This window comes from Pinus tabuliformis, chromosome 4_2 (genome assembly GCF_031772625.1).
Source record: "Pinus tabuliformis cultivar Carrire ecotype Pingquan chromosome 4_2, CPIR1, whole genome shotgun sequence".
Lineage (NCBI taxonomy): Eukaryota > Viridiplantae > Streptophyta > Pinopsida > Pinales > Pinaceae > Pinus > Pinus tabuliformis.
Window position 1 is genome coordinate 1153204853 of NC_142304.1, and position 27142 is coordinate 1153231994.

Here is a 27142-nt window from a genome sequence, read left to right on the forward strand (position 1 = left end):
TGTAGTGAATCATCGGGAAGCATCTCTCCAAAACAGACCTATTCTTGTCCAGCCCCATTCATTGAAAGGAATTATTTTTTTTTACTAAAGGTACCCTTGCTAAAAGGACGGGTAACAGGACACTGACTCTAATCAAACCTTGGACATTCTTCATAGAAATTTTCCAAGGATGAAAGAATGAAATTACATTAATATTCACAAGTGACCAAAAATGATGATGGAACTGCTATGTACATACATGTTAAAGTGGATGCTGCGGAACTTGACAGGCATGAGGCATTTCTTCCCTAGATAATTATTTAAGAATATTATGCAGAATGGAAGTTGTCTTCTCAAGAAGTTTCTGTTGTAAGAGAATCAGAAAATATTAATTTTATAGGTAATGCCCCTATTTTTATTGATTTTTGCAGGTTAGCAAAGATTTGATATATAACGTAGCAGTTGAAAATGTGCTGTTTGATATGTGACAGTCATAGGCCACAATATTCCTCCCTTGAAGGGGGCTTCATTTTTAGCACAATAATTCCTTCTGTGGACGTTCACTTTCGCTCGGTGATTGAACCCTTTCTCCTATTTTATCAGGTTTGTAAAAATTATGAGTTCATTGTGAAGATTCCTTGAGGCAGTACCCATAATATATTCTTCTTTTTGATGTATTTAACAGCAATTTTTATGCCAAATCAATGAAACAAGAATTTCTCTATCTCAAAATGTTCCATTTCAGTATTATGTATAGCAGTATCATCCACAGTACTATGGAAAGCATGTTTCTGAAGCTAGCATGTATAAAATTGAAATGATTTAGGTGGATCTTGCATTATGGGGTCATGTCCACAATTATGAGCGTACCTGTGCCGTGAATAACAGCCAGTGTTTGAATTATCCAATAAGGGACCATGGAGGGTTTGATAATTACAATAGTTCCATGTACTCTGCCCCAGTGCATGTCATCATTGGAATGTCTGGATTCGAGCTTGACTCTTTCATCACGATGGTATGCATTATAGCCGATGAATTCTTATCTGCAGATATTTTGAGATTGTAGGAAAATCTAATTGGTTTAGTTCAAAATTATGCAGGCTAAGAGCTGGAGTTTAGTGCGTATATCAAAATTTGGGTATGTTAGAGTACATGCTACTACCGGAAAAATTCTTGTACAGGCAAGACCTCTACCAACCTATGAAAAGATAGTACGTTATAAAGATTTGCATGAGGAAAAAGAAACTAAGAAGTTAATTTTGAAAAGGATTTGTGGTGATTATTTTCCTTTGTATACGTCACCTTTTCCCGTTCTTTACCCAACAAGAGATGACTGCATTATGTTTACCAACATAAGTAAATGTGTATCCTTCCTACATTGAGATACCTAAATGAAATCTTGGCAGACTCCAAAGAGGCCTGACCTTGTATCAAGAGCAGCCGTCCAAGTGTTTTCTTGATATTCTTAATTGTATTTTGTATGAATTATACCCAAATATCAAATTTGTATAGCACTTCTACATTAAATTTTCCAGAATGAGCATGTATTAACGTATTGTTTTTGATACCATGTTAATTGTGAGAAGTTGGAAGTGGTTATGACAACCCTTTGTCTTAGCCTCAAATGATATTCAATTTTTAAGGGTATGTTTCCACTCAAGTAATAGGCATTTGTGTATGCTGTGTCAGGAAGTCAGGGCTCCAGGTGAAGACTGTTTAAAGTGGGAAATGGCATACAAAGTTGAACGTGTGGGTCATAAATCAATGCCTTAGAGAAGATTTGTCATTCCACGGATTTTGACCTCAATCGTGTAATGGCATATTCATGTAGGGCAATGTCATTTTATTTGGGAACTTAAGTGCTTTAACAGGTTTTGGAAATAGTACTTTGTGACATTTAGATGTGATCTGAACATTATTTAGGCCATGTTTTTAGTTTAACAACTACACTTTCAAGACTCTTGTGTACAATCAAAACCTAGCGCAGGGAAATGCTATGTCGTTTGAAACACTGTCAATTTGTTATGAATGGTCCCTACTTTTTCTAATCATGTTTCCTTCACATATTATCAATTATACCATCATATCACCATTTTTATTTTCCTCCATAGTATAACTAGGTTGGATTACCAGGGTACAGGATGACCAGATCATGGTAGCAGGTTTATGTCATCAGGGGTTCTGAGAGAGTTTTGAGGAGTTTTTATGGGATCCGATGGCATTCGCTTGGCATATTCCATCACCCGCATAGTTTGCTTTTCGTTTTGTTGTATTCTGACAAATTTCAAAAAATTACATTATTATGGGGCCTAACTTAATTAATTATGTTCGAAGTGGCATTCTGTTGATTTGTGGTAGCATCGGATGTGCTCTAGCCATGAAAATTGGTGGAGAGGCTAAAGCACATGAGATCTCCAAGACCTATAAATGGTTTGGGGAAATTCCACCCAGTTAGAGAGATATTAAAATAATTAATATTTTTAATGTGGTTCTTAAGTCTAAACTTAGGAAAATTAAAATATTAATGGGTATTAATATAAAACTGGGTGAGAATCTTTAAATAACATGGATCAAACCAAATCTAATCTTAGCCGTTGATTAGAGACTTAATCTCGACCGTTGAAGACTCAATAGGAAAAGTATAAGAGGAGGCTTGAGGGTCAGTTGGAGATACACCAAGATTGATCAGTCAGTTCGATTTTCTGGAGCGGGGTTTGCTGAGAAAATTCGAACAAGTGATCTGAGTTGTAGCGAGGGGCAATGAGTGCATAGCAGAGAGGCAGAGATAGTGCCGAAGGACCAGTGCAGAGATTGAGGAGGCTACGCAGAGCTAGCAGGAGCCATGCAGAGGGCCAGAGTGACTGCGCAGAGGCTAGCAGGGCCTGCGTGGGTGACGCAGAAGGCCAAAGAGCTAGTGAAGAGCAGCAGAAGGCTGACGTAGGGGGTTTCAGAGTGAGTCAGAGGCTAGGAGGGCGACGCAGAGCCTCAGAGAAGCGTTGGAGAGATTTTCGTGGAGCAAACTTGCTGAATATCTGCTTCCGAATAAAGGTATTACTGCCAAATACATATCTCTATTGGGTGAGTCAGTTTGGCACCCTAGTTGTACTCAAGAAAGCTACTTAATAATAAAACCCTCAACTGCATCGGTTTTCCCAAGTTGGGTTTTTCCGGGGACGATTGTCCAAAAATAACGGTGTCCCTTGTGTGCTTGTCTCAGTTATTTCAGTTGCTGACCTGTATATGAGTTAAGGCTGCATTTGTGTTTATTTCAGTCTAAGTTGCAGGAAACGTTGGAGAAGGGTCTGTTTCCAACCGGAAACAAGGAAACTCGTATCGTACGGCCTGGAAACTCGTTTCTGGCCATACTAGCCCGTTTCTCGAGGAGGAAATGTGGCCAGTACGGTCGGAAACGAGTTTCCAGGCCGTACGGCGAAGTGTCCTCTTCTAACTTGACTTTTTCTCTAAGTTACACAAAACGGGGAAACGGGTACGAGTTTCTGAAACGGGCACGGGTATGAAACGCGACCTCCCCAAATTTTGGAAATGGGGAAACGCGAATATATATATATATATATATATATATATATATATATTAGAATTTAGGACATTTAAGAAATGTTATGTGCAATCATAAAGCATACGTGATACATTATAATTTATTACATTTAAACATTATGATTAAATTTAGAAGCCACTTTAGTAGCCCAATAAAAAAATAGAAAACAAAATAATAATAAAAACATAAGAAAAAGTCAATTTGCATGAGGAAACAACACCAGACAGCCCAGAAACGAGTTTCCGGGCCGTACGGTACGGGTTTCCCCGTTTTCGTACGGAAACGGACCCTAGACCCATGTTTCCTGCAACTTAGCTTTTTCTTGTTTTTTATTTTTATTTTTTCGCTTCTAATTTTTGTTGGGCGACTAAAATATCTTATGGATGCTTCTAGATGCCTCCCAAGTTATAAAAAAGAGGATTTTTTTGAGTGGGGCAGCCTAATGTTCAATCTTATGGCCCCAGTGTTGATATGCAGTTCATAGTAATGTTACCACGTTAAATTCTTAAAGTAAAAGTGACATTCGCCTTTATTTTTCATTTTCATGCTTTTACTTAAATTTTTAACATTACCATGAAATGAATCAGGATGTTTGAGAGTAGTTTCGCCCTCATTGGATTATATATGGAGAAAGTAGAATTTTAAATCTCACTCAAAATCCAACAAACTTATCTGTTTTTCAGGATTTCAAGATTGGAGGGTTTGCAATGTTTCCATTGGATTTTGTCATGTACTAGGGTATGGAACTTGTATTTAATCAAGAAAACCAACCCCTCTATGTAGGGGAGACTCTCAATAATCAAGAGCATGTAGGATACTAGGGTATGGAACTTGTATTTAATCAAGAGCACTAAGGTCGTTCGACTATGTAGGAGGAGACTCCCAATCAAGCACGAGACAAGAAATTAGAAATTCTCGTGGCTGATTTTGGATATTGCTATTTTCATTATGTGATCATTTATGAGTAAATGTGATGTAAATTTAGAGACTTATAGTTTATGCATTGACAATTGACAATTTAATCATAATGTAATAAATTAGAATGTATCATATATGCTTTATGATTGCACATTATTTCTTAAATGTCCCAATATATATATATATATAGAGAGAGAGAGAGATATTGCGTTTCCCCGTTTCCAAAATTTGGGGGTGTCACGTTTCGTACCCATGCCCGTTTCGAGAAGTTGTACCCATTTCCCCGTTTCTTGCAACTTAGATTTCAGTATTTATATTTATAAATAACTTGCTAATGGAATGAACAAGTAGGAGAAATTAAACAAGATAATGCAGTAGGGATTTCTAATGTGTCAGACTTAGAAATTTCAACATGGTATCGGAGTGTTGTAGATCACAGGAGAATTGAAGACACCAGCTAAATCAGAAAATTTGCAGCAGAAACAACTGTCCCGAGAGACAGAGTTGTTCCTAAGAAGAAGGCAGCAGAGAAGGAGTGACGCAGAGGGCCCGCATCATCATTTCAAGCAGAAAGAGGGCCAACACAGAGGCAATGAGAGGCGAAAGAGGCTCATGAAGAGCCAAGTCATCCTACTCAGCCAAGTAGGAGTGACGCAGTTGGCTAGAGGTACGACTCAGCCTTCTCGAGATTGCGCAGAGCTAAGAGGCTCAGTTTCTTCAAATGTTGGGGCCTAGGGAGCTGTGGGCAGATTGTGAATTGAGAAGCTGGTGGGGTGTTGTTGCTGTCGAAGCAGAACAGTACCTAACGGGATAGAACCAAGGTAGAGGGAGTCGCTGCCTAGGCGGATTTCTAGCCAAGAAATCCAGATCCGTGTTGCAGGTGCAAAGAGGATTGGAGAGGAGCGGTTCGATTGTTGGCAGGAGGATTTCTAGGAGGGAAATCGAGACTCAGAGGGAGTCTAGAAGAGAACTTCTAGGAGGGAAGTCGAGACTCAGAGGGAGTCGAGGAGAAGAGTGAAGATGGTAATGAATGGACTGAGGGATCAGGACATGTTGGACGAGGCCTCCAACTTTGTCATCTGGAAGGCCAGGTTCCTGTCTGTTCTGGATAGACATCACATCAAGGGCTTCGGCTTCGCCTTGAGAACCATGGCTATCCCAGTCGACCCAGCTGATAATAAAAGGTATGAGGATGCAATGGCCAAGGCAAAGTGCATAATCCTTGATGGGGTCAAGGATCATGTAGTACAACATATTGTCGAGAAGAACATGATAAAGGAGATGTGGGATACCTTGACGACATTGTATCAAGGCACTTCCGTGCAGAGGAAAATGCTACTGGAGAATCAACTGCAATCGTATCAAATGCAAAAGGGGGAGAAGATAGATCTATACCTCAGCAGGGTGCAAGAGATTTGGGACCAACTTACTTCCATAGGGGCCACACCGGATCAGGAGTTCATGGTGAGGACCGCCCTGAATGCAGTCTCTAATGATTGGGAGACATTTCTCCAAATCATTTTGGGCAGAGCTACTCTTCGAGGATGGGAAGAGATGTGGGAAGCTCTTCGCCAAGAAGAGATCAAACGGTTGACCAAGGTGAGAAGTAGTGGCAAAGGAGGTCGAATTAAGAAAGAGGAGGAGGAGGATGCGCTCTAGCATCTGCGGGATAGCAGGGGAAGAGGAAGAAGAAGGACATCTCCAAGGTAAAGTGCTTCCATTGTGGGGAGTTGGGCCATTGTGCAACCCAGTGTCCCAGGAAGAAGAATAAGGGAGAGGCTTTTGACTCCAAGGTAACTCTGGCTAAGGTGGAGAAAGAAGTCGAGACGGATGATGACTGTGCCATGAGTGCTCATGCACCTCTAGAGAAGAGGTGGGGAGACATCGAACTGTAGTCAGGAGTACTACAAAAGATGTGGGGCAGGATCCTTGAGGTACCCAAACTCTTGGATCATATCCGGCTATAGGAGCCCCAAGAGACAGTGGCAGGATGACGAATGTCAGTAGAAGCAAGATGCGGATGGAGCAACATGGCAGTGCTAGAGTGCAGTGATCTATAGCAGTGCAGTGGGGGTTGCAGCAGTGTGAGAGGCACAAATATGGTTGCGGCAGGACAGAGAGGCACAGAGGGGGTTGTAACAGTGCGAGAGGCACAAAAGTGCTGCAGCAGCACAAAGGCAGCAGCGGAAGCACATGATAGCAGCAGAGGGCTTCTAGCCTGACAAGGATGTCAGTAGTTGGGTAGATCAGTTACTTACATCTCAGTAACTGAGTTGCAGTACAACAATAGCAGTGGTAGTGCTATGGGCAACACGATGCAACATGATGAGAGAGAACTGTAGTGCAGATGCAATGTTGGGAGGAAGGACCAACAGCAACACGGATGCATAGGGAGCTGCTGTACAAATGTAGCAGTGGTAGTGGCAGAGCCATGGGCAGCATTACAGGGGGTAGTAGTGCAATGGAATAGGGCAGTAAGCCCAACATCAACACAGGTACCGGTGCTGGAGGATCAGTGTGATGTTCAATGGTGGAACATTACTAGAGCACATTCTTGGCTAAGAGGGAGTGTTGATTTGTTGTAGCATCGGATGTGCTCTAGCCATGAAAATTGGTGGAGAGGCTAAACCACATGAGATCTACAAGACCCAGAAATAGTTTGGGGAAATTCCACCCGGTTAGAGAGATATTAAAATAATTAATATTTTTAATGGGGTTCCTAAGTCTAAACTTAGGAAAATTAAAATATTAATGGGTATTAATATAAAACTGGGTGAGAATGTTCTAAATGACATGGATCAAGCCAAATCTAATCTTAGCCGTTGATTAGAGACTTAATCTCGGCCATTGAAGACTCAACAGGAAAAGTATAAGAGGAGGCTTGAGGGTCAGTTGGAGATACACCAAGATTGATCAGTCAGTTTGATTTTTTGGAGCGGGGTTTGCTGAGAAAATTCGAACAAGTGATCTGAGTTGCAGTGAGGGGCAGTGAGTGCATAATAGAGAGGCAGAGATAGTGCCAAAGGACCAGCGCAGAGATTGAGGAGGCTACGCAGAGCCAACAGGAGCCACGCAGAGGGCCAAAGTGCACAGAGGCTAGCAAGGCCTGCGTGGGTGACGCAGAAGGCCAAAGAGCCAGCACAGAGCAGCAGAAGGCTGATGCAGGGGGTTTCAGAGTGACGCAGAGGCCAGGAGGGCTGACGCAGAGCCTCAGAGAAGCGTTGGAGAGATTTTCGTGGAGCAGACTTGTTGAATATCTGCTTTCGAAGAGAGGTATTACTACCAGATAGATATCTTTGTTGGGTGAGCCAGTTTGGCACCCTAGTTGTACTCAAGAAAGCTGCTTAATAATAAAACCCTCAGAACTGCTGCACCGGTTTTCCCAAGTTGGGTTTTTCTGGGGACGATTGTCCAAAAATAACAGTGTCCCTTGTGTGTTTGTCTGTTATTTTCAGTTGATGATCTGTAGATGAGTTGAGACTACATTTGTGTTTATTTTCAGTATTTATATGGTTAAATAACTTGTTAAGAAATAAACAAGTAGGTGAAATAAATCAGATAATGCAGGAAGAATTTCTCACGTGTTAGACTTAGAAATTTCAACACATTCCAGGAGGATTAATTGATGGAACACCTCAGTGTAATAACTCGTTGGAACCGGAACGAGAATATCTACAAGATGGGATGCTGAGAAGTGACTTTCAGTGGTTGGAGAGAGTATAGTGGCCAATTTACCATTTTCCCACATTAAAAAAAAATATTTTAATTGAAATAAAAGAGGGAAAAGTGCTCCATGATTAAAATAATAATAAAATAAAAGGTTCTAGAGGAGTCCATCATATTTATAAAAAGAGGAGGAGGACATTAGGGGACATCTTGGATTTGGTATTTCTTCTTGTATGAGAGGTTGAGAACTTGGTTCTCCACTTCAGCAGTAGCCCTAGGACAGAAACCCTCGGGTGATTCAACGAGATCGGGTGAGTACCCATCTCCCCTTGGTGAATTCATCCAGAATTCACAGGAGAGCTTAGTAGTGGCAGTTCAGTTCAGTTTTGGTGGAGGGCCCGTGTAGCATTGAACCAGATCCTTGAGGCCAATTCTATCTTAGCTATATCAACTATTTTGTTATTTCAGCATGTAAAACCCCAGTTGAGATATTATAATAAAAGTTGAGATTATTCTTGTTCATTGTATGATTGAATTGCATGCATTATCTTGTTCTATTTTACATGGAAATCTTCTGTAAATTGAATGATAATTTTATGGAGAAATTTTGGTTGAATTAGTTTTCTACAAAATCTGCAAAATACCCATTTGGTACATTCCAGTAGTATCATAGCTGTGCATCTTGCCAGCTTGAGGATTCATTGCAAATTGATCAAGGGTTTGAGGTCGAGTTGCTTGTTCCTTCAAATATGAAGTAAAGCCGAATTATTCTCCTTGTGGGCAGTCCAGAACCATCATTATTGGCTGAAAATTGAAACCTTTTTGTAGACAAAATTCTGAAGAGCAAAAGATTAATATAATTGGGTCAAAACGTTAGTTTCTCGAGTTTGTGGCTAAGAGCTAAATCAATCTATCATCATTTGAAGGTATCGAGCAACATAATGTGAGGGACGTTGTGTACGTGAATAATTTCTGATGGACAAAACTTGATTCTTGTGCCTCGCTGACGATCATCTAAGGGAGGGCCGAATGAGGAAGAAACTACATTTGATATTGGGGCCGAATTTTTCATAAAATCAGAGCATTTTGCATTATTCACAAGAGCATGAAATCTACTCAGCAATTGAAAATGAGATTCTTCACAAATAGGGGTATGTTCCTTATTTCTTGGTGGGCCGGAATTTCTTGGGCATGATCGGCAATTTTCTGAAAGAGCCGAGAAGCCAATTTATTAAACCACCGTCATTGGTGCGTCATTTTTTTTATGTGAAAATGTTGGTTGCACGCAAAGGTTCAAATTCCTCTGAATTAGACACGCATCCCACGTGTTAAGTTAGCCAAAGTTATTTTGTTGACTGGAACGTTGAGTTTGTTGTGCCGAGCATGTCATTGACGTCTTCCTGCATTGATGATTGAACGATCTGTGGGATGCCTGTGCGTGCAAAGGAGCCACTCTGTTGATCCGATCAAAGTTAATGCGTAGGAGGGTCAAGCCAGCTGAATGACCTGGACATTATGTAGGATTGAGCCATTGAGAGCAGGGATGGTGGCCGACAGTTGGACGTAGGTGCGATTGGCCAACAAACGTCTCAGTTTGCAACTACGACATGGATTGGGCCACCAAATCCATTGTCCATACCAGAATCCAATTCCACTAATTCGTCAAGGTTTAGTAAGGAATTTCCCAGGGCGTAATTTTCTGAATCAACGTTAGGCCAAATTCGAGCCACAACAAGGTTGCATGAGAATGCATGCAAGAGCTGATCTCGTGTTGAAGAACCGAGTTATCAAGCTGACAACATTTCCCAGGGTCGAGAACAGTAATATTGGAAGCTACTTGTTTCATGGTTGCTGAAACGCCCAAGGGGAGTTGTGGTTGTGGAGTAAAGAGACAACGTTGGGCAGCAAGAAGAACTTGATCTATTAATCCCAACTCGAACAGGGTAGTAAGAATGTTGCCAGTCATCAAAACAGCTGTAGTCAATCAGCGAGGATGGTGAATTCCTATTTGAATGCATTTTAGTGCGGGTGAATAGTTTGACAATATGTATAGTACACACTGAGTACCCCTGTAGTGGTGCGATTTGCCAAAAGGGAGTGTACTGTGCCGCAAAGAGAGTGTCCTGTTAGGATTCCAAGAAACTCTCATAGGTTGTAGATCGGAGATGCCTGGTAACATATAAATTCAACTATTGTTGTAGGTTTAATGGATGAATGGGAGGAATGATGCTTGTCCAAGCCAGATAACCACTTCTACTTTGTTTCACTCCAGACATGCGTGAACACCCCCAGACTACAAGGCTTTAGACCACCAACTACTCACAGTTTAGAGATTGGGTGAATATGGAGAATACTGACCACACCAGCAGATGCACAAGACCATGTGATGGCCGACTGCAACCAGTAAAGAAGTCTGCAAATATAATCTACTAATGCAAAGACAGGATGACAACTCTCCTGCATTAGATAGAAAGAAACTTGGACCACCTATTCAATGATGCATACAAGATTTTAACACAGAGATAGGATGATAGCTATTCTAATGCTAAACATCAAGAGCTCAAGAATACAGCATATCAGGCATAGCTTGGAATAGAAGAAAATGGAAAGTGAGCAGTTAACAGCAAAAGAAGCTTGTATTAGCTGAAAATGAAGACGAGACGCTGCAAGTGTCAAAATATCTACAATCTCCAGAAGTTGAACCTCACATCAAAATGCCAACCATCAACTCTGATTACATCTTTCTTCTGGGTATTTATAGATTTTACATTACAAGGGCCCTTGGCCAATTTAGGTATGGAGGGTCATAATTGACCACCAACTGCATTTAACTGCCTGATGGAGTCTCTGACTGTGTTTGTTTGCTGTAGTGGATAAATCCGATCTACTCAGATGTTGTGCTGTCCTCTTAGGCAGTTGGAGTGTTCGTACCATGAAGTTCTATAACTGATAAATGCAGTTACAGGGTCGTGCTCTGTACTTTTCTTCCTTGGCCATACTGTCTGTTAAACATGGTGGTTGGGGTCTGACTGCGACTGGTACTAGGAAGCTGGTTACCTTCCTCCTTCGGGCGAGCGGAGTGGTCAGAGAACATGGACTGCATGGGCGAGTGGACGATTTGGGTGAGCGGTGACAATAGCCGTCAGATCGGGGAAATGGATGGCGGAGATGACTCGGCGAAGGCTATCGGTCATGGTGAGAGCAGGGTCAATCGGGGCCGTCAGATCTTCGGTGGACAGATCGGATGGTCATCGGGTGGCGAAGCTGCGCGGGCGTTAACAAGCGGGGGCGGATTGGATGGGCGGTAATGGTTTTGATTGCACCGCTCTCGGGCCCTAAGCAGTAAAAACCGAAAGTCACGTGATTCCACTCAGCGATCGACACGTAGCGGCAGATTAGAGAGAAAAACTGCTGTCATCGCGCGCTAACGTTCGATCGGGTTGCGGGTGCGAGGAGAGCGAATGCCGTCGGATCTTTATGGAAATGTTCGGACGATGGAGAAAAGATCGTGCAGGTTACTTTATCGGGCACGACAGGAGCCGTTAGATTCGGCGGGTGGTGATCAACGGCAGGGATGAGGCGCGATGGATTACGAAAGTGTGGGGTTATGTGGGTGAGGTTTTATGGTTTATTTGAGGTTTGGCGCTCGGGGCTTAAGGCCAAAGGGGTTTAATCTGTCGGGTTTAGAAAGGAAATAGAGGAATGGGTGACAGATAGAAAGCGAAATAGAAGGAAAAGGAGAAAGTGGCCAAATGTGGAAGCCTTTTAAGCACAACCAAGTAGACCAAGCTTGTCTCTGACCTCAGAAAATTAGCTTTGAATAGTAGAGCTAACATGTCCAGTACGTTAGATGCTTTGCCCTTGCTGTATTAAGCAGTGCGATGAAAGGGATGTTGGCAACATGAGATCAGTCTGTGGTGGCATCCCTATACAATTACCTAAGTTGGAGCGTAGAGCCCTCCCTGCCAAGACGACAAATCATGATCCAAGTTTTGTCCAACATTGACACATGGTGAGCTCGAGTTATTTTCTTAGTTGAGTATTAATCTAGCATTTTTTAGGGAGCAGAACCTATTTTGTGCATCCTAGAACAAAACCATCATTCCTACGAGCCTCAACAATCGGATCAGTTTCATGATTAGTCAATTGGTTCCAAGCAAGCCAAACTGTCACCAAATTGCAGAACGTTACCAGGTTCCCTTTCTAAATTCCATTTCTTTTGTCATAGCCTAATTTCCTAATTGTTGGAGAGATTTTGTGCCGCTAGTTTCTATTGATTTAATTCATTTAAAGTGTTATAGTTGTTTTTACACGTTGTTGGGCATGTCATTGTCATCAGAGGCGTTGTTTGAGTTTGGAAATATTGTGTGTGTTAGTAAGGTCAGAATTTTCTTGCCCATTGTGTCCAAAACTCTAGTTTGTATTGCCGAAGATTTTAATGAGCAGACTTGTTGTCAAGTTGCATGTATCTTGTCATGACAAATTGAGTGTTGGGTGTAAAAGATGAGCAGACTGAATTGGGTCAATTGGTGATATTCTATTGTGTTGTCAGTCTAAGTCCATAGAAGTCAGCACCTATTAAGTAAGTCCAATGATATGTTGTCTTATTATTCTTGTTGAAAAGTCAGTGTACCATCATTATATGGACTTTTTGCTAAAAACTATGATAGGGAAAGTTTGTGAGTGAAGTCATGAATAAAACAGTTAGATGTACTTGCCATCATTAAACTTGAACATGGATGAAACCTTCACACATGCCCTTAATAAACTGGTGACGGAAATCAATAGATCCCTTTCCAAGGGAATACTTACTTTGCTACAACAAGAACAGCCACAGAAAAAACATGAGTTGGGATACAAAATCTTCGCACTTGGAACAGATTTGAGATGCATGGGGGTTACAACAAAATCCATTCTCAAACTAGAAGAACTTGCTTCACTTCTCTCCAAGGTGCGTCAGTCAAATGGGAAGAGCTTGGTTTGGGCTCTAAAACTAGCCATGCTTGCTCTCATACAACACAAATTTTTGATGCATCCTTGTATAGTGGTCAAATTTCCAGTTGCTTCTTGTCTTAGTAGTATCATGATGTTGGCCGCACCTATACCTCCTTACATTGATGGCTTTATGAGGAGAGTCTTCAGATTGATAGTAGAGACCTTTCAGGATTTGGATAACAGTGAGGGCCCTACATTTGGGAAGAGGCTAGAGATTCTAGAAGTCATGGCCTTGGTTAGATCTTATGACCTCATGTTTGAGTTGGAGTGTGACGATTTGATCCTATAGATGTTCCAATGCTTCTTCAACATTAGGAGAAATCACCCTGGCACTGTCATAACACACATGCAATCCATTTTGTCCTCATTTATGAGAGGCCATGATGCCATTTGCAAGAGGCTGCAGTCTAGCTTGTTGGCCATTTGGAGGGAGGAACAATTGTTTTCATCCGCTGCTTATGAACTAACTAGGAGGTTAGTTGAGTAGAACATCGCGCTGTTCAGGAGACGATTGACCCAGGAGGAGGAGTTGTGGATTTATGGCGACCAACAATGGAGCAGGAATGAGCTGAGGAGGAAGGGTCTTTGCTTCATCTGCAAGGAACCTTGGGTACCTGGCCACTCATGCTTGAGTGATGTAGAGGAGATGACAAGGGTAGAGCAGGGGGAGATCCTTATGACTTTTAGGGTGAGGATTCTTCTTTTATGGTTGAGTCCATGAGTTCATATGAGGATACCCCTGAGGAGCATGAGCAGTCATGTGGGTATGTTGGAAGCGGCCCAGGTATGCATTCATGTGAGATGGAGTACGATGAGCAACATATTGTCTAGGGAGAAGACTTTCCAGGTGAGCGACTGATGATTCAACATGGAGAGCACATAGAGGAGCAGGAGTTAGCTGAGGGGGACGATATGCACAATGTGGAGAGCCAGTTGGGGGTTCATGTTGAGCCCATGATAGAGGAGGATGAGCAACCATCTTTTGGACCAGTCACTGATGAGGAGTAGACAGATGCACATATAACCAACATGATTATAATGCATGCAGACACATATCGTCAAGAGGTGTTGGAGACTGACAGGTTAGTTTGGCAGGGGGTTGGTAGACTGGAGGAGCATGGAGTTTTCAGTCAGATGAGGGAGGATCTTTTGGAGATGGTGGTGCATCCATCTTTGGGCCAATCTACTGATGAGGTGCAGATAGATGCACAAGCACCTGGCAAAGTTGCAGTACTCTCAGGGAGTAGCCCTCTCAAGGAGTACATAAATAGGGTGTGTAGTTCAGTTTGGTCACGTGTACCCATTATAGGGAGAGACAGGATTTTATTGATGGATATTGTTGATTGGCCAGACAGAGTTGTGTGAGATAGGCATGGTTCAACATAGGGGACTTGTTTCATATATAGGTGCCTATGCATTCAGGATAGATTGGCAGGAGATCATGAGTTGGTATCCTTTTGATGGAGTATCATCCTTAGTTTAGGGCATAGTACAAAAGTAGCCCTTAGATGAGAGGGTTACTACCTATTTCAGTGGGTGGTGGGATGTGGACCGACAGTTCATTAGTATTTTAGTAGCACTAGCCAAGCATTAGTAGAGTGGGGTTGACCTCGGCCTATGCCAGAGGTTGGATTGGAGAGAGGTGATGAGTTAGCATTCACTTGTTGGAGCAACAACTATAGCCGAAGACAAAGCATGGTCCGAGCCATGAGACTTGGGCGATGATTGGCCATGGTGGGTCTACTGGTAGCAAGTTGAGGTAGATCCAGTCACGTTTGCACCGCTTGAAGGCATGACGTGGACTAGTGGTTCATATGGGACCCTGGTATCAGTTTGCAGATGCCTCTAGAGTAGACAGGTGCGGATTTCTTGAGGGCAAGCAATCATGGGGTAGGAGGATTTGTCATATCCCCAATTTTATTTCCAGGGCATGGGATGACCAGATCATGGGAGTAGGTTTATGTCATTAGGGGTTTTGAGGGAGTTTTGAGGAGTTTTTATGGGATTTGATGGTATTCGCTTGGCATATTCCATCACCTGCACAGTTTTCCTTTCGTTTCATTACATTCTGACAACTTTTAAAAATTTACATTATTATGGGGCCTAACCTAATTAATTATGCTCGAGGTGGCATTCCGGGAGGATTGATTGATGGAACACGTCAGTTTAATAGCTCGTTGGAACCAGAATGAAAAGATCTACAAGATGGGATGTTGAGAAGTGGCTTTCAGTGGTCGGAGAGGGTATAGAGGCCAATTTACCATTTTCTCACATTAAAAAGGATATTTTAATTGAAATAAAGAGGGAAAAGTGCTCCATGATTAAAATAATAATAAAATAAAAGGTTCTAGAGGGGTCCATCAGATTTATAAAAAGAGGAGGAGGAGGCCATTAGGGGACATCTTGGATTTGGTATTTCTTCTTGTATGAGAGGTGTTGACCTCTACTGGTCAACTACCCATGCAGTGCACCCCGTTTTTCTTGACAGAGAGAAGCAGCACTTGATCAGCATGTCCGTGCCATCCTGCCATCATCAGCAGCTTGATCTTTTTGATTGTAAACCCAGTCTGCATGTATTAATTGTAAATAATCTTAGCAGACATGAGTCATGTATGTATTTTGCCTAGGTGAACCTAACTTTCTGATGATAATCCACGTCCCGGAAGGTTTTTCGTCTCACCGATCCACGGATCGGCAGAGTTTTCCTTCAAAACTGACCCCAAAGCCGGGATTGACTTTGTCATTAGAACTTTAGGAGAATCCTAGTGTGTTGATCTGCTAGATTATCGTGGTGTCGCAGAGCTGGGTGTTTTATGAGGGTCTGTATTAAGTGGGCTTGTCCCCTTGAGATGTAAATTGTAAAAGTCATGATGTAATGTGTCCTGAGGGTTGAGAAATGTTTTAAATCCCTTCATGAGTCCTAAGTCCTAGGTCCTAGGTGATGTTTCCGAAAGCTTAGTTCAGTGATCCATGTTAAATGAATTAAAAAATTAAAAAATGAATAAAAATAATAAAATAATAAAAAATTAAAAAAAAAAATGAAGCAAAAACCCTAACTAATAAAATAATAATATTTTAAGTTAATAAATCGACGGATGAGATCAAGAGATGTCTTGATCCTCATCAACGGTCGAGATCATTTCTACATGGATCACTCGAACTAGCCGTTAGGATCATTTCCTTTATATAGGGTCTTAGGGGGTCATTTCAAGGCATCTGATCTGTGAGTCTGTACTGAAAAGCTCTCTTGTAATCTGATTTTCTGGTTAATAAAAAGACTTTGGGGTCCAAATCGTGTTGGTGTTACTCTCTGGAATTGCTGTGAGATCTTTAATTTTCTGCATATTTCAGTTTTCAGCCATTAATCATAGCTTGTTTTTAGAGTAGTGTGAGCACAGGTATCTTGTTCACCTGCTAGGGTTTGAGGGCTGCTAGGGTTTCTGAAATAATGGCAGGTATCTCCATTATTTTCTGAGATCTAGCAGCATTCTTTCTCTCTGTGCTGATGGTTGCTTGAGATGTGCAGGGAAACTTTTTAGTGAAGGATATTTGTGGGCGTTTGGGGAAGTTCTAGGCTGAACCAGCCGACTCCCACAGGCTCTTCTGTGCAGAGCCCAGCTGATTGTGCCCTGGGTTAATCATTAAGAGTTTCCTTTCTGTTTTACATTGAGAGATTTTCTTTCTGCTCACAGTGAAGTTCAAAATTTCTGATATATTGAAAACATTACTGCAATTATTGTCAAATCTGGCATTTCAGGGGCCAAAAATTTGTAAATTAATCAGCTGTCTTGGGGTTTCAAATTTTTCTGTTCTAGGGTTTCAAATTTTTGTTCATTTTTTCATTAGGGTTTTGTCCTTTTTGCAACTTGCAGGAGCCGGGTTTTTCTTCAAGGGTTTGCCAAGCATAAGTCTGTGAGAAACCCTACTGTTTCGAAGACTTTCTGTCTCTCGGAGGATCGCTTTATTCTGCTACATGCATCAGCTGTTTGTTAATGCCATTCTGAGCCGCTTTCAAGCATTGCTAAACTATACATCGTTCATATATCTGTGCAAATTTTTCCAAAAGGTGGTCTCTGCGACGGTTGGTTCCAGACGTGATTAGCGTGAGAACCCCCAAAGAAATCAGCGGATTTATTCCTCTCGCAGTCAGGGTTCTGGTCAGAGTTTTCACATGTTGAATTTATCATTGCAAGCGTCCAGCCATAAGTCCAGATCGATCACGCCATAAAAAAAAAGGTGGCCAGCCTGAGCAGTGAAACAGCTCTTGAATATTTCGCGTGGATACCCTTCAGCATAAGCATTTGGCGGCGGCGGAAAAGGACAACTGAGGATCCCGATTGCAGTTGTTTTGTATCATGATTAATCTGACGGCTAGCATTCCCTGGAAAATCCGAGCCCAGTCGAAAGTCTTTTAGCAGAATTTCTTCAGTGATCAAAGCATTCGAATATTGGATTTTCCTTGTTGACATTTGCGTGGCCTGGTCGTGGATCTCCTGGATACATTTCATCAAGCGCCGAGAGCTGTAGCGTGCAGAGTATTTCTTTGATGGCTGTGATGCACATTCGATTGGCTGCGTTTTAGGACGGCCTCAATTCAGGCGTATACACAGAGCGCCGGCCTGTCAATACACCTGCAAAATACAAAGAAAAATCATTGCGTGAGTGCCAGCCCTCGTCGGTGCATAATCCAAACTTACAGGTATTCGGATTTGGGCTTAACAGGTAAACTGAAACTCTTGGCCGTATCGTATTATCCGGACTCCGCATTCTTGATCTTAGCGTGATAGTTTTGCAGCGTAGTCGTAGGTTCTATCAGATTTAATTATTTAGATGCATAGCGTAGATTGTAGATTTAGATTTCAATTTATTTTTTTTTTAATTTCGTTTTATAGATTTTAAATAGATTTTTAGTTAGGTTTTACATAGTTTCGTTTTATAGTTTTTTTATGTTAGTTTTTATTTAGTTTTGTTTTAATTAAATTTTAATGTGTTAGCGTTAGTTTTATGCTATAGTTAGATTTTAGATTAAAATGTTTTAATTAGATTTTGATTTATGTTTTAAATTTTGTTATAAAAAATATAAAAAATAAAAATGTTTTCGTTAGATTTTTTAATTTTAATTTAATTTTTTGTTTAGTTTAGTTTTAAAATTTTCCTTAGTTTAGATTTTTAGTTTTAATGTTTTAATTAAAAATCATTTTAAAAAAAAAATTGAAAAATATAAAAAATTTTGTGGAAAATTATTTTTGCCAATTTCAGTGGTTTTCACGTTATATCTTTTATGCTGAGGTCTAAATTTTTCAAGTCGAGATGCGAATACGATGTCTGGTTAATAATTCATGATTCGTGGTGGTTTGAAACATTCATCTTTTTAAATTTTCAGTTGCTGGATATCGTTTTCATCCTTCTAAGAGCATTGTGATTTAGCTGATTGTTGTTCATGGTCCACATTTTTTATATCATTTAACAAGTAATCGTTTTAACCTCAATCTCTTAAGGCACTGGTCTGCTAAGTTAATCAAATCCATCGAGTGCTTTTCATGTCGCGTCTCGTGTCTCCCAACCAACTGGTCGACAGTTGGTCTCATCATCTCACAGGGACTACCCCCCTTAGCCGCGGGAGACAGGCTTAAACGGAGGGATCGGGGATAAGAGTGACAGCCCCTGGTCTGAGCGTTGTCGTGTCAATTTGCGCGACAACAAGAGGTTGAGAACCCAGTGCTCCACTTCAGTAGTAGCCCCATCACAGAAACCCTCAGGTGATTCAGCGAGATTGGATGAGTACCCATCTCCCCTTGGTGTATTCATCTAGAATTCACAGTAGAGCTTAGCAATGGCAATTCAATTCAGTGTTGGTGGAGGGCCCGTGCAACATTGGAGCAGATCCTTAAGGCCAGTTCTATCTCAGCTATATCAACTATTTTGTTATTTCAGTATGTAAAACCCCAGTTTAGATATTATAATAAAAGTTGAGATTATTCCTGCTCATTGTATGATTGAATTGTATGCATTCTCTTGTTCTACTTTACATGGCAATCTTTTGTAAATTGAATGATAATTTTATGGAGAAATTTTGGTTGAATTAGTTTTCTGCAAAATATCCCATTTGGGACATTACATATACCATCTTCGAGGGAAGCGGTTAGTAGAACACAATGTACTCATCAGCGGATCTTTGATGTGATTTGGCATACACTTCAATGCTCTCTATGAGTTTATTTGGCCTTTTATGGTTTACTATACCATAATGACAATATATTAGGAATAGTTAAACTGTTAATAATATTTGTAGATAATCATAAGAAATGACATCTTAAAATGCAACCATCGAAAGATAAGATAAGATAAGATAATAAGATAATTTTATTAATGTCCAACAAACGACCATAGTAGCTCAACGAGACTGTCGGTTACAATGATTACATTATGCAAGTCGGTGGACCAAACGACCCCCTTTAACATTTCTTTTAAAAAGCAGGAAATACATCTAAAATGTAAATGAAGAAGCAAGGAGCTTTCGGCTTCGAAACAGAGCGCTGCGATGAAGCAGAGATGAAAAAGAAGAAGAAGAGGAAGAAGAGGGGGGGGGGGAAAGGATCCCCTGTCTATCCCCTACTCCTAACATCCGAGGTCAAGAGAAGAAAACTGAGGGAAGCTTGTCAAAGTCTGTTGTCTTGTAGATACAATGGGTTGTCGATGATGTCGCTTGGAAGTTCTAAGGCGCCTCCTTGGGGTGGAACTAATCCTGGAGCGCTGGTGCAGTCTGGTGGGTCGGCCCCTCCGGGACCGCACTGATCTGTTTTCAGTGTCAGTGGGATGGTCCATGGTTCTTTTGGTGCCCCGTGCTGAGGGTAGCGCCCTAAAGAAGTCCGTGATCTTCTATGTAGTGTCCGATCTGGTGGGAGGCTGAAGAAAACGGGCCCGAAATCTGAAAGCCTCCTGGAGATAAAGTGCTAGGCATCTCGGATCAACATATCTGAGGAAGCTGGACAAGGTCTGAGAAGACCTGAAGAGACAATGGAAACAACCTTGGATCTCGTATTATGCAGGGCATCCACTGATGAAATGTGTCTTTGTTTCTATCTCCTGTAAATGACAGAGCTGGCAGATCTTATCTGCCCTATCGATGTGGTGATCTGTTTCCACCCGGAGTCTGTGAGATCCAACTCTGAACTGCCTGAGGGGGATTCTAAGGGCATGCATCCAATGCTGGAACGTGTACTGAGGTCTGATGATGAGCCCATCCCTGATCTCCAAGCAGTGCTCCGCATAGAAGGCCATTTTTGGGCGCAACCCATTGGGAGGATTGATCCATGTAGTCTGAATGTATCGTCTGTAAATATCATCCTTAATGATTTTATTTAGCTCTTGCTGATTGGGAAGAAGGTGGCCAGGAGCATTCAAAGAGTACTGAAAAGGAGGGAGGTGGTCAATATGAATTCCTGAAGCCTCTAGAATATCTGTCACACTAGTGTACCAACATTTGGATCGGCCTGTCTGCATACGGGCGATGTGCTCCGAGGAGCAATATGCTAAATACGGGTATCTGTCACGACCCTTCCTCGCGTCTGCCAAGCCTCGGAGTCTGTGCAGGAGGGACACTAACCTGAAAATTACCTCTAGACGGAAAGGCTGAGCCCCGAACTCAGCTAGAATGATGTGCTGGGGAACTGTCTGCTTGCATCTGATGAAACGACGCAAAAGGAGGGTCTGGACTCGCTCCACTGAAGCCCAATCTGGCTCTAGGAGAGAGGGACCCCAAATCTCTGAGCCGTAAAGCACTGTGGGGCGAATCAAGGTGTCCATGATGCTCATTTTGGACGAGATGTCCTGGAAGTGGTGCCGGAAACACTGCCTCTCCAGAAGGGCTAGGGAGCCATACCCTTTGTTGATCCGAGGCTGAAGGGCTGGCCGCAGGCTGAAGCGAGGCCCTGAGAACTGAACTCCCAAATATGTATAGGTGCTGACAATCTCGATCTCTTCCCCTTTAAATAGGAAGCGGAAATCTGAGGATTTCTTGACTCCATTGAAGATAATCACTTTGGTTTTACCCAAGTTTACAGTTAGATGCCTCCGGTCACAAAAAGCAGCGAGCGCATCCAGCTGTCTCTGGAGGCCTTCTTGGGAGGAGGCAATGAGAGCAATATCGTCTGCAAAGAGGAGGATGAAAATCAGGACCTGGTGAAGAAGACATCCATCTGTATCCTGGATATGCTCTCGGAGGAAGGACTCAAGCTCATCGATATATATCCCGAATAAAGTAGGTGAAAGGGGGCATCCTTGCTTGACTCCAATGGTGCTTCGGATGAAATTCGACAATCCTCCTACTGTGCGAAGACGACCAAGGATGGCCTCATAGAGACGCATGATAGCATTAAGGAGAGTCGAGGAAATACCAATCTCTCTTAGCCTCTGGAAAAGATCTTCCCTTGGAACTGAGTCAAAGGCCTTCCGGAAGTCTACGAAGCAGCAGTACACTTTAGAGGATCGATGCCTAGCCTCCTCGATCACCGCTCAAAGAGTAAGGATGTGGTCGATCGTCTGGTGGCCTGGACGGAAACCTGCTTGGCCCTTGGCCCTGAGTTGTCTCTGCTCAAGAAAGTGGGAGAGCTTCCTGTGGAGTACTGTGGCATATAACTTGGAGAATGTGTGCCCAACCATGATTGTCCTGTAATTGTTGGGATCAGAAGTAGGCCCTGACTTGTGGATCGGGTAGATAATGTGGTGTGACCAGCTATCCAGAAATCCATCTCGAACCACCTGGTTGAAAAGGTCCACCAGATATCCTACTAGAGGGTGAAGTCCGTGCTTGAAGAATTCTGCCTGGAAGCCTTCTTCGTCTGCTGCCTTGCTGCTATTCATTGTCCATATTGCCTCCCTGATATCTTTGTCAGAGAAGAGGTGGCAGGAGGTGGGGGGGGGGGAAGTGACCCGAATCAGGGGCTGCCCAGGGATGTCAGATAGTTGGGAGGTGTGAGAAAATATAGAGGCAAGGTCAAGGTCGATTGGGCTAGGAGAGTGTCGAGAAAGGATGGTCCCCCAGAAATCTTTAGTGGAGCGAAGGAGGAGAGTAGAAAGAACCTGTCTCCTATGGGCAATGAAGAGGCGCTTCTTGCGGTGAAAGAGGTGACGGTACGCTGAGCAGAGGTCTGGGTATGTAGGTAAAGAGTTCCGGAAGGCGTGTCGGAGGTCCTGATGCATAGACTTACATTCCTGGTCATACCAGTTGTTCATAGGGCAATTTCCCGGTTTGCGAGAGGTGGTGACGGAATGGGTAGAGAAGGGGAAGGATTGGAGCGCAGCTTTCCAGATTGCATGTGAGAGGCACTGGTATTTGTCCTTGGTGGAGGTGAGGGAGGTGAACTGGGATTTCGATGGGAGAGTCTGCCTAAGGATAGAGGAGAAGAGATCAGGGTCACTTTCCTCAAATCGGAAGGTGGTTCTGGGAGGGCTGCGGGGAAGGGTAGGGGGTGGATTCTGGAGGTCAAACTGCAGTGAGAATGAGAGGAGTGCGTGATCTGCGAGGGGGATGGGGGTGACCGAGAAATTTTTGATGTAAGGAAGGAGATTCGGGTTTGCAATAGCATAGTCAACCACACTTGCCCCGCCTCCAAATGGTCTGCAGGTAAAGAAGTGCGAGGATGGGAAACATGGTAGACCGTTCAGAATTACCAGCTCATGAGATTCTCCCAACTGTAGCAGATATTTCCCATAGGTTGTGGTGGGTCCCAGGTGATCCTCGGATGTCCGGTGCATGCCGACCGTGATCGGGTCAATCCCCCGAGTGCAAAATATATCCTCTGTTCTATCATGCATAGGGATCTAGAGATCTTTGGTCCGGGCGTTGAAGTCTCCCGTGAGAATGACATCCTCTACTGCTAAAAACCTGGTGATGTCAGAGTACAGGTCTGTAAAAGGGTCTCTGTCTGAGCTATTATGAATAGCGTAGGAAGATAAGATAGGTGGGAAGTAACAAACTGCAATATAAATGTCTCTCGACAGTGATGTTCTGGCTCTGATCTGAATCCACATGAATCTGGCATACTCATTTGTCGCGACTACTGATACTCTGCTCTTGAGGCTATCATGGACGAGGCAAGCCACACCTCCTGAACCCCTGACACCCCCTGAGCTCCGTGTCTCCTGTCTGCAAGGTGCGGTCCACTGGTATCCTGTAATGTCGGGTAGAGGCCGGATTGGGCCCGCGTGAGTCTCGGTAATTAGGAGGATGTCCGCTGAGCTAAGGGATTCATAAAGTAGGCCTGGTGAGGACCAGAAGGAGCCATTACCATTCCAGCAGTGAACCAAGAGACCCGTGCCCCGCCTCCTGCCCGTTTGAGCCCGTCATTTGGAGTTACCTGAGCGGGGTGCCCATCTCGGGGGGGAGGTTTCCTGAATAACTGCTCGAAGATTTCTAATCGCTGCCCATTTCCCTGCTTGTCTTGCTGCTGCAACTTGTTCCTTGGCTTGTTTCAGTTCAGCTACTTGAGCTCTTGTGAGGTCTTCATCCAAAAATACTTTATTTGGAAGGGAGAATAGCTTTCGCTTGGCTCGGAGCACTCGAAGTCTGTCCAAGGAGTCACGAAATCTGAGGAAGAGAGTAGAGTCCTGCCCTAGCCAGGCTTTGTCCAAGGTTATGTCTGGTATGTCGAGAGTGTCGCATAGAAACCTGTTCCCCAGATCCATTGGATCTGCTGGAGAGGGAGGTGTAGGGAGTCCTCTTACTTTAAGATTTAGTTCTCTTGCTCTTCGGGTTCTTTCTTCCACGAGCTTTGCCTGTACTACTTCCTCCACCGCTATGAGTGGAGGAGCCTTGTCTTTTCCTTTGACCACCTGTGCCCATGTGTTGATGTGCAAATCTGTTTCCCGTTTAAGGGACACTTGTTGGGACCTAATTTCCTCCTGTTTGCTTTTAAGATCTCTGATCTCCGCCTGTAAGGTCTCGTCGGATTGCTGTCCCGCATTTTGTTCTCGGTACTCCTGCAATGTTTTTTTGATAAATGCATTGTCTTCCTCTATCGATAGAACTTTATTTGATAAAATGTTGATGTCGGCTCGCAGTCCGCGATTCTCCGCCTCTAGGTGTTCCATTTTCCTCATAATTTGCTTAATTTGGGATGTCCAGAAAGCGAAATCTGTTTCTAATGCAATATTGGTGGGGCTGTATACGTTCTCATCTTTGTTGTGGCACTGTTGTAAGTACTTCAACGGACCTTTGTTGTTGAAATCTGGCGTTTCAGCTTCCCCGGGGTCCTTGATGTGTTGTTGTTCTGACATGGTGGCTAAGGAGAAAGTCTACGATTGCACTCCGCTATCCACAGTACAGGTCGGGGCAACAAAATGGTGGATTTGCGGCTGCGGGAGGACTGCGGGAAGGTTAAGGGTGAGAAGCGGGCTGTGGGAGAGCCGCGAAGACCAGCAGCTGTGGGGGAACAGCAGCGGCTGTGGGTGAAACGGGACGGGAGACTGGTTACGGGAGAGCACGGGACAGGACAAGACGAGGGTTACAGGAGGGGGAGCTGCGGGCGAGAGAGATCTGAGGAATGGGACGGGACAGGAGAGACGGCTGTAGGTTGCAGCAGCACAGGACGGGACGGGAGCAGCGGCAGGGAGCAGCACGGGACGGGAGCAGCGGCTACGGGTTGCAGCAACACGGGACAGGGCGGGGAAGCAAAGGTTTTCATTAGGAATTACAAAGATAATTTGTAAGGATTCAGAATTTGGGAATTCAAGAGTGTTAAAGTTTGTAGATATGGCCAGTCTTCATAATTTGTCTAGCCCTCCAAAATATGAAAGAAACAATAAATATAAATACGAATTTCAAGTTGGCTTCAAAAGAGGGAATTTCAAGTTTTTGGAAAATTAAAATTAATTTTTCCTCCAAAAGACAAGTAGGCTCTCCAAGAAGTACAGGTCGGCTCCGTGTACAAACTGTTAACACCCAGGTTGTTCCCTATGACTCCCAAGGGAATACGGCCGGGGTAACCACTAACCAATCTTTGGATCACAGCTTCTAGCCAAACTGTGATCAGAGAGGGCTCTCTCTTAATGATTTGTCTCTGTTATGATAGTGTTTTAGGCTAGCTATTATGCTCAGGTTTTGGTTTAATTGTTTGGTTGGAAAAGGTTCAGTCTAAACTAGTATGCTCTTACCAAATCTTATATAACATTGGGCAATGGAGTCAGTGGTCCTTTGGTTTGGTGTGCTGTGTTGATACAGTAATGAAACTGCAGAGCAGGATAATTGTCTGGGAAACAATGCTTTGGAATTGAGTTTGGGTGTGATATGGTCAGGATAAGAAAGGCAATTAAGAATCTTTCTGTAATCTGATATGAAAGAAAGCGATTGTTACCTGGAAGCATTGCAGAATTTCTAAATAACTTTCACAATACGGAATTAAATATAACATGAGCATTTAAGAATTCATGTCTGTTTTAATCCTGAAGAAAACATTTGCAGCAATATAAGATTGAGCACAGGGTGTGAAGAAACATGTCCTGAACCATTCTTTTTCTTTATCGCTAGATATGATGAAAACGTGAAAATGAAATAATACAGGGAAACAGAACAAAGTTTAAAGAAAACATATCATTCCACCAGACAACGCAGGGGTTCTGCAACAGCACTTAGATTATCAACAAGACACCAGAGTTCCAGGAAATCACTGAACTGGTATTGCTCTTTGTATTAAACTTTTCTGAAAGTACAGAGTATACATGCCTCAGAGTAAAATTTACCAACCCCTTATGCGTTACTAAGGGGGGTATATATACAAATTTACATTAGAAAATATCTGAGTGGAGAGTAAATGCTCCATAAATGTCCTACCAACTGCTGGAGTGCAGCAGCTGAAAAAGTAAATGTTGTAATAACTTTTAGTCCCTTAGCTGTCAAAAAATGGTCAGAGACTGTTGACTTGGTGGCAATTGGAGTCGGTTGGCGACGCGCTGTTCAAAACTTGGCTAGCCGTCATAGTCTATGTGATGAGTCACTTTTTGGCCGCTCTTTAAACGCTAACCTTTTTGCTATCTGTCTTCTGGTGACCTGGAGCTGTCAGCGGCCGAATGACTTGAAGCTATCGTGGCAAAATTTGGAGCATGGCCTGCCACCAGTCCTCCTTAGGCATTTGATGTCTCCGAATTTTTATTAGAGTCTCATCGGCCTCTGTATACCGCCAAAAGTTAGGAGGAGTTTCAAACAAATGATTTGCCTCACTTTCAATGAAGAATAGGCCTTCAAGTTTAGTGTACAAGCTCTGTCCTGTTGGGGGCCCTGTTTCCTCAGGAGTACTGCCAGATGCAGTGATTTGATTTTCAATGTAAGTAGCCATCTTGCTGGTGAATTGATCTCTGGTAATCAATTTCCCTGTGCTGTTCAGCAGGCCAGGCAATACCCTTGCTTGCAGTATTCCCATTTTGAGTTTATACTCCTCCACCTTAGCCTGTATTTCATAGCATTTTCTTTCTACAGTCTGTACATAACTTCTGAGAGTTAGCACCTTTTTGGTTGTGAGGATGGCCTCTGTTCTGTTGACGATGCCAATCGCTGCCAGCTCTTCTTTGTCTTGCCTATTCAAAAAATCTATCAGTTGGTTTGCCTGCTCAGGTCTGTTTCCCAGCACTGTTTTGGCCCTCTGGATTTCTGTCTGTGCTTGGCCAATTAAATCCATGTACTCATGGATTGTTTTGATGGATTTCCATTGCTTGGTGATAGCTTGGGTAATCTTACCCCACAAAATTCTTTTTATGTCGGCCATGGTACTTTCCAGATTGAGCTCCTTTTCCAGGGCCTTAATTTCTCTGCTCTGCTCTGCTACTGTTACCTTTGATTTATCATATTTGGCATCTATCTCTGCCAATTTTTCTTTTGCTTTCTTTATTTCATCCGCCTGGAGCTCCATTTCCTTGACAGCCTTGGTCAATTCTTCTACGCTCAGGTGTGCATCTGGAGCTGCTGTTGTGCCTGCTGCTTCTGTTGTGGGGGCCACTGTTGCCCCTGAAGTTGTTGCTGTTGTTGAAGCTTTTGGA

General features: G+C 42.9%; 1 protein-coding gene across 1 annotated transcript in view; it reads left to right on the forward strand.

Moving 5' to 3' along the window:
• The first annotated feature begins 432 nt into the window (after positions 1-432).
• Positions 433-27142, forward strand: part of LOC149173761 (putative inactive purple acid phosphatase 24) — a 124719-nt gene continuing 98009 nt past the window's right edge. Inside the window, exons 1-3 of the mRNA XM_089427999.1 lie at positions 433-582; positions 806-994; positions 1080-1160. Coding sequence (XP_089284125.1) covers positions 448-582; positions 806-994; positions 1080-1160 — 405 coding nt within the window. The 5' untranslated portion in view covers positions 433-447. The remainder of the gene's footprint in view (positions 583-805; positions 995-1079; positions 1161-27142) is intronic.